At 43.8% G+C, this 8,873-nt stretch overlaps 1 protein-coding gene across 1 annotated transcript; it reads right to left on the minus strand.

The window, feature by feature from the left end:
* Positions 1-3,687: 3,687 nt before the first annotated feature.
* On the minus strand, positions 3,688-4,626 carry LOC102371240 (olfactory receptor 1019-like). Its single transcript, XM_006032215.1, has one exon. The coding sequence runs from the start codon at positions 4,624-4,626 to the stop codon at positions 3,688-3,690; it is 939 nt and encodes a 312-aa protein (XP_006032277.1).
* Positions 4,627-8,873: the final 4,247 nt, after the last annotated feature.

The following is an 8,873-nucleotide window of genomic DNA, read 5'->3' on the forward strand; positions in this document are numbered from 1 at the left end:
TGTACCCAGAGTCCCCACGAGATGGATGTGGAGTCTTCTTCGGCTTCGGCGGAAACTGTTCAAGCCTCTTATACGGCTAACAGGCCAATCGTTAGCCTCCACGTTTGAATAATTTAACACTAGCCAATCACGGGGAACGAATTTGCATACCGGTGGCGGGAACTCTTTTGCACCGTGCATTCCTCTTGCAACATGAGCAATGCACCCTGCAAAAGAAGCTGCAGAAAAGGCGGGAAACTCGTCCCTGCACCAGGGTTTTCCTCTGCAACAGGAAACTCTCCCGTGCAATGCTCTGCAACTTGGCGGGGATAATTCTGGTGCCGAAGCACACACAAAATCATGCCTTTGGGTCATGACAGAAACTTGACATGACTTTGGTTCACTTACAAACACAGGCCTAAACCATACAATATCCATATGAAACAATAAAAATAAATACGAAAATAATAATAATACAATATACAATAGTAAAAATCCTAATAATCCTAAACCTAATAATTATACAATATAAAACAGTGGATATCCAAAACCCAAAACCTTGCTACCAAAATAAAAATGTTAAAGCTTATCCTAAGTCTGAGCCCACTTATACTTATCTATAGGGAATAGAGAGGGAGAGAAAAAGTCAGAAATGGTTGGGGAAGGGGAGGGAACGTATTTTAAAATAAATTTAAAAAAAGAAAAAACTGGGGGTTTTGCTACAACATTTTTCACAGCTATATTGTGCTTCAACAAGCAACAAAAACTTGATGTTTCTACTCTGGTCAGGGAGGCTGACTATAGTCTTAAAAGTATATTATTGCCTCTTAATATCATACTAAACAGAATGGGCCTAATTCTATGCCATGCGTTGAGTGCCTCAGTGGATTTAGGCACCTAAGTGAATTCTACGACACCTGGCTTAAGCCTCACAAAAAGTATTGATATAAAAAGTGAGTGGGTCCTCCTCCATCCACTTTGCTTCACCCTGGTTGTCTTTTTTTGACTCGATCATAAGGGTCAGATGGCAGCAGAAGTAGATATTCTAACTGATCATCAGGACTTGAACAGAATGGAATGGAATTGCACTTAGGTACCTAATTCCACTGAGAGCCATGTCACATGAGACACTTAGCACATGTTAAATGCACTTAAAATTTGACTATCTGTGTGAGGAATAACATGTGCTAACTTTGCTCATGCCCCCCGAGCCCTCTTGCTCCCCCAACCCCACTATGGCTGCCCCCTGCCCACTCCAGCTTTGTACTTAAAAAAAAAGCCCTGGTGCTCACCGGGTAATACCAGGTGGGGACGGCAGGGGTGATCCCTGCTGCCCTCCACTTCCCCATCCTGAATGGGGGGCTCTGCACGAGACCCCTGACCTCCCCCTTGCTCCCCTAGCCCCCCCACAATTGCCCCACCTGGGCCAGCTCTGGCCCTTTAAGAAAAAAAAAACAACAGAGAAAAGCCCCACGACTCACCACTCCTGCAGCGGCCTCAGGGCTTCAGGGGCTTGTGCAGAGCCCCCATGTGGTGTGGTGCAGTGGGTGGCAGCAGGGATCATCACTGCCAGTAGGAGTGGTTAGTCTCAGGGTATTTTTGTTTGTTTGTTTTTTTCTTAAAGGGCCAGATCTGGCCTGGGAAGCCAGGGTTTTTTTTTTCCCCAAGCGCTGGGAGATGGGGTGGGCAGGGCAGTCATTGCCAAGCTGGGAGAGTGGGCAGGGGATGGGCCTGGCCTGGCTGATTCAGAGATTTGGCGAATTTAGTCGGGACAGTGATTCGAATCACCAAATCGAATTATTGTCCCTCGAATCAGCCAAATCCAAATCCCAAGCAAATACTAGATGAGATCTTAAAACTCGCCACTTTACACAGGCCTAATACACAGAAGTCTGGAATTTGCTCTGGTGGGTCCTGGGGCTGAGACTGACAGCCAGCTGATTTTCTGTCTCAGCCCCAGGACTGCACCAGAGTTGATTAGAGACTCTGATACAGCACTAGCGCTGGGACTGCATGAGAGACTCCAATGAGTTCTGATTCCAGGTCACCAGCAGAGTCCAGCATCCACAAAGGCATCTCTGCTGTGGCAAAGGGCATGGTTGATGTCTATTTGCTTTCACTTTGTCCTGCCATGAAAATAGGTATAACAGCACAAAGGTGACATTTGTTTCCAGCCTTATTGACTTCATGGTTTATTATAGCTACCCAATTCTTTCTAATCTCTCTTCACTCCACAGGTATGAACAACACTCTGTTCCATTTTAGTAGTCTTGATTTTTCCCTAATCAAGCTATCCTTTCTTATGCAGTTTTGCTCTGTAAGTTACTGGTGATGTAACTCCTCTTTCACAGTTCTGAAGTCTATTTTTAACTCTAGCTAAAAACTTTAACTGAAGCAGGGAAACATTCACTCAGACAAATATTAACTCATGTCTATAAATAACTGTCAGTGAAGGATTGGATGTATTATCAAGATGCTCAAGAAAGCTAAATATTGTTTTATGAATCTGAATAAGAAATCTATATTTAATTCTAATGACCACAGGATTAATGAAACAACTTTTAATTGCTTTCCCTCTTTCCATTTTTATATATATAGTATATACTATGACACATTAATTAAGGCACATTCTAATAAAAGTATATTTATTTTTGTTTCAGTCTTAAACTGAATAACATAGCCTAGGCCCCTGTCATATGTGAAAAGTTGGTAGTTTCTATCTAAATTGAAAAAAAAGTATTCTGTTATATGTGATGATGCATTGCATCATGTGCACCACACATTAAAAAAAATCCACCTGAGCATAAGATGTTGAAAAGAATGGACTCTTTCTCATGTTTCAGCCCCCCAAAAATGTGGACATTTTTCCAGGAAAAGTGCCAGCCCCCTAGTGGCAGGGCAGATCTGGCTCTAAACTTAATGCCAGGTCACGTCTCCATGTGTGTTACTGCACATCCAGTAATCACTGTAAAAACATGTCCTTACTGCACAGTAAACTAGGCTAAGGTGCATTAATATGTCTCATGTAGTTGCGCTTATTGTGTAGCGCATATATAAAAACTATTGGCCCCCATTCACCTAAGTCATCAAGGTTGGACTGCAGGGTTTCCTAGGAATATGCAAAGGGGAAGGGATGTCTTTTCTAACAGGGCAAAAGGAAAACACCTTATTTACTTTTTACTTCAGTTTTCAATAGGAATGTAGCTGAGAAAAAGTACTTCTAAACCTTTTAAACAACACCAGCAAACAGCCTATCAGAAATGACTTCTGGTAACTACCGGTAGATCAAAGGTTCTACAGAGACAGTGGGCCAGGGTTTGGTAGTAATGAAAAGTCCCTAAGGAGTGCCTCTGGACCATCAGTGATCAGTGAAACCATGGTATGGTGCTAGATGATCCTCTGTATACCCATCTCTGTTGTATAATTTGAGGAAAGATACTCACATTTTATTATCCCTGGCCATGTCCGCACGAGTTGCTGATGCACAGTAGCATCAGAAAAAAAAAATCATGTGGGGATGCCACTGCATAATAACGCCAGTTACTGCACAGTAAGTTAGTACTTGGTTATGCAAGTACTAAATGACTTCACAGTAACAACTGTGCAGTCTGTCGCTCATATAGATGCAGCCCCTGAATATTAAAGTTATCTCTCACTCTTCTGTCTTCCTCCTGTTAACTAGTAAGAAACTATTTGTGACATTTACATTTAACAAAAAAACAACTTCTTGTCTATCATCCGCCTGAATGCCTCTTTCACTTCCTTATTCCTCAGGCTATAGATCAGAGGGTTCAGCATTGGAATTGCAAGGGTGTAAAACACAGAGATGATTTTGTCCTGATCCATGGAGTACCTTGAACTGGGCCGTAAGTACATGAAAATAGCTGTCCCATAGAAAACAGTGACAGCTGTCAAGTGGGAGGCACAGGTAGAGAAGGCTTTATGCCTGCCATCAGCAGAGTTAATTCTTAAGATAGCAAATAAGATATATATATAGGAGATGAGAATGGTCAGGATGGTAGTTGTTACTATTGCAGTTGAAAATGTGAAATGAATCATGTCAGTGATGTGGGTATCAGAACAGGACAGCTTCAAGATTGGGGGCACATCACAGAAGAAATGGTTGATGATGTTGGAATTACAGAAGGACAGCCGAAATATAAAAATAGCCTGTATTGTTGCGTTCACCCATCCTGTGAAGTAAGAGCCCAGCACCAAATAGATGCAGAACTGCTTGGACATAATGACAGTGTAGAGTAAAGGACTGCAGATGGCTGTGAATCGATCATATGCCATCACCCCCAACAGGCAGCATTCACAGGATACAGCAATGCAAAAGAAAAAGAACTGTGCAGCGCACCCAGTGAAAGATATGACTTTGCTCTCTGTGATGAAGCTCATCAGGGTCCTGGGAGCAATGATGGTGGAGTATCCAATGTCTAAGAGGGCCAAGTTGCTGATGAAAAAGTACATAGGGGTGTGAAGCTGGGAATCAGTCCTGATTAACACAATCATCCCAAGGTTCCCCAGTAGGATTATCAGGTAGATGAAGAGAAAGACCATAAAGAGGAAGATCTGCAGATTGGGATTGTCTGTGAATCCCAGCAAAATGAATTCAGTCACAGTAGTAGTATTCCTCTTTGCCATTTATCCCAGAGGTGCATATTGTGCTGAAAGAGGAAATTAATACAGAATGAATGAATACAGTGGCAGAACATTAGAGTGATAGGATGTTGCCTTGACCAAGACAAATCCAAGGTAGTCGACTTATCTGATAACACCATTTTTCTCTCACATACTATATTTGTTGTTTTTTTTAACAGAGAAGTAGTAGCCTATCTAGAGAATTTACTCAGGGGTTAAGGCTAGGAGATTTTGGCACATGAACAAGTTACCACAAGGTAAGCCAACTGTGAACTTGCAGCAATGCGGGCCAAACTTTTAGGCAGACATTTCATAAATTAAGCCCTGTGCCCTCCCCAAATGCTGCTGTAGTCTCCATGCCTTCTTTGCCTGATCTGCTCCTCTGCTTTGTACTCCCTGCCTTGTGTTTATTGCATGATCTCCTGCTGTGCTGCCTTTCCCCTCCTAATCTGTCACCTGCCACATATAGAGGCTGCCAGTGCCACTTGTGTCACTCAGGCCACAGGTTGGCCATCCCTGTTTTACAGCACCCACAGCAGCTGCCAGCCCTAACAATATAGTAGGTACAAAGTATCTGAGCACTCAGTGAAAGTGGGGTCCTTGCATTTACCATGGAGTAAGTGCATATGCACAGGTGGCTTTGTTAGAGGAGTTGATATTCTGTATGTTCATATCCTAGCTTATTTCCATATCTGGACCCTAAGAGCTAGGAGATCCAAATTCAATTTTGTAGAGAAAACCATTAGGCCTATTTCATCATAATATTACTTCATATGATATGACCACCCTTATTGGTTACCACTTACACACTGGACTGAATAGCAAGATCTTCATTCAATGAACTTACAAGCCATTTACACCTACACATATATTCTGATGGAACTAACTCATTTATTATATTAGTTAAAATAGATGCAGAAGCCAGAATACATTACAAGAAATAGGCTTTTAATGAGGAGACTGTAAGAAACAATGTTACATCTGGAATTTTAGAGTTTGTGTTCAAGCGACTTTATCCTGTTAGTTCCTAATGTCAGACCAAATGAGATTGTAAAAGTAAATACATCTCCAGCAACTGGTGCAATAAGTGATAATACCTGGGAAACAGCAGAAGACTATCATAAGAAAGACCTCATTGGGCACCTCTACACACATATTTTCTCCAGCCTAAATTTACTCTGGAGTAAGGGATTTTGGGCAGGCTTCTACACGTGCAGAGACTAGGGAGAAAATTTGCACCAAGTTACCGGCAGTCCTGCAATTGGCCCCTGCCAGCACTGGGGAGAGCTCCAGACTCTCCCTGGGTTCTAGCCTGCCCGGGGCTTGGCAGACAGCACCAGGCCAGGAAACAGCTTTCTCTGGACCCCAGGGAGCTGCCTTCAGCTGGGGCAGGGATAATGTCCCCCTGCCCCGTCAGCAGCAAGCTCCTGGCCCTGGCTTTCTAATCATGGGCAAGGGCCTTGGAAAGAGCTGCAAGGGTGAAGCAAGTCCCTACCCCTTGCTCTGATCTATCAGTGGGGCAGCTAAAAGCTAACTAGCTTCTAGCTGCCCCACCGGCAAATCAGGACAGAGCTGGGGGCTGGGACCTAACCCACCTCTGCATCTCTTTCCAAGGCCCATGCCTCGATCACTGTATCGGGACACGGAGCTGGACCCCAGCCCTGATTGGGACAGTTCCCAGCCAGCCCAGGACCACGTGGAAAAGTCTGCATGTCCATAGCTGGCTAGGAACTGCCTGAAACAGGGCAGTCCTCAGCTACCTCCATGCTATACGTGCTTCCCGGCATGGCCTGGAGCTGGCTGGGAAGTGTTCCGGTCAGCGGTATGTCCCAACAATTCCAGGCTGGGTGGGGAACTGTCCCCATGCAGGGAGATCCCTGGTGATCAGGGAGTGGTGGCTAGAAGCTCCTTGCTGCCAGGGCAGGAGAATATTGTCCCCACCCAGGCATGCAGGGAAGGGGAAAGGGAGCTTCCTCACAGAACTGGGCAGAGAACAGGATCCCCAGCCCCCACCTCAGGGAGTACTCAGTGCTGGCTCCAGGACCATGGGGCTGCTGCTGTGAGATGCTTATCTCCCGGCAGCAGCTTCACAACCACAGGGCCGGTGCTAAGGGATAAGCATCTCCCAGGAGCAGCTCCAGGGTCATGGAGCTGGCACTGGGAGATAAGCGTCTCCCAGCAACACCTCTATGACCACAGGGACACTCTTGGGAGACAAAGGTCTCCCAGCCTCCCAGTCCCTGATCATGATGGCAGAGCGAGTGTTGGGATATAAGCATCTCAGAGCAGAAGACTTCAACCTTCTTTTTGCCGGAGCAGGTGGGTATAGTCCTAACCTGGGCTCCTGTGGTGAAGCCTGCCCCTGCAGCAGACAGCTCCCACGGGCAGGGAATATCTCCCACCCCCTTTTGGATGGCTGACCAGCAGCAGATTTTGCTCCCACTCAGGTATGAACACTTTGGCACAGTTACTAATGCTGGGTAACTTTGCTACTTGCATTTGCAGGTAACACATTTACTCAGGGTTAGGGAGGTTAACTGCTAAACAAATGCACATGTAGATGCACATGCCTAGTTCACTGTAAAATATACTAATGTGAAGTTAAGTGTCTTCTCTAGACATACCACCAAGTCAAAACACTTTATACAAGGAAATGAATAAACTCTGAGGCTGCATCCACACATGATGTGGACTTTTGGTTCCCCATGGACAACTACCGGTGGGACACTTTAGACAAATTACCCCAGGTGGAGTAGGGGAGGCTGGGGCCAGAACTGGACTGGCCCCAGCAGCCTTACCTGGGGTCCTGGGGTCCTCATGGGTTTAAGAAGCAGCAATTCTGCCACGCAGAGCCTGGCCAGCAGCTGCAGCATAGCTCTGTTCTCTCCATTGCAGTGCAGAGAACATCTGAACGTGAGGTATGTGGCACCACATATCACACAGCCGCTCTCATCTGGATGTGGCCTGAATATTGCATCCTTTTGACTCTCTTTTCCTACATTTGAACACTGAGTGTGGTGACATAAATACATTGGCTCCATAGGCACATGAAATAAAAAAGTAAGAACATAAAAGCCCCAACCTTAAATAAACAAAGAAAAATGAAATCAAGAAAACAACAAACCTGGGATATCACCAGTTCCATTTTTTCAAATAGCTGAATAGGAAAGCAAATGCAATTAAAAAGTTGATCACAGCTCATGGTAGAGGTGATATATTTTATTAGACCAACTAGGTTTTTGCCAACCCCCCCCAAAAAACAAACAAACAAACAAACAAACAAACACTTTAATTGCAAGGTTTCAGGCACAAATACCCTTCTTCAGGCATACGAGAAAAAAAGGTAAACATTCTCCTGGGTAGAATGAAATTTCACATTTCATAGGAGAGTTGAAGGTGTGGTAAAATCTCCTCTTTCCTTCTGGTTATGATGTTTTACATTTCACAGAGGAGTAGAAATGCTCTTCTGGGTAGATATTTGTTATGTGTTAAGGAGTCTCTGAGCTCTGTGATGAGGCAACTTTGAGGTAAACAGACTATTCCAACTTTTCTCTGAGCCTAATTTGCATATAAAATGAACTATCCCAGACAGGAGATTTTACCACACCTTCAACTCTCCTATGAAATGTGAAATTTTATTTCTACCCAGGATAATTTTTACCATTTTTCTCCTATGCCTGAAGAAGGGTACATGTCCCAAAAAGCTTGCAATTATTATTGTTGTTGTTGTTGTTGTTGTTATTTTGCAAAAATATAGTTGGTCTTATAAAGGATATCACCTCTATCATGAGTTCAGATTCCCTTTACCTCTAGACTAATACAGATACATCCTTGACACCTTTAAAAAGTTTATACCGTTCTTGATCACAATGCATCACTGCAAGGTATCAGAGTGTATGAAATTATCAAAACCAAAATAAAATAATAAAAAGGATGAAGTCTGAATAAAATGTTTTAACTTATTAAAAGAATTTTAAAAAAAAATACAGGTTTTTGGAAAACTGCTTTTTCCAACTGAAAAATGTTGCACAAACAGTTTCTAAGCCAACTCTTCTTTGAATTCTTTGAAAAAATGATTTTTTTTTTCCCATCAATATTCTTGTCATGGAGAGAGGCTCATGTCTGCTGAGACTGAAAATCCTGTGCTACTCTCAAGATTATTAGCTGGAAACTGAATATCCCCACACAGTGCCAAAGCCCTGAAGTTTGGCTCCCAGGGCAAAGCCCACAGCGACAGCCCACTCTCGCCC

This window comes from Alligator sinensis, unplaced genomic scaffold (genome assembly GCF_000455745.1).
Source record: "Alligator sinensis unplaced genomic scaffold, ASM45574v1 scaffold1_1, whole genome shotgun sequence".
Classification (NCBI taxonomy): domain Eukaryota; kingdom Metazoa; phylum Chordata; order Crocodylia; family Alligatoridae; genus Alligator; species Alligator sinensis.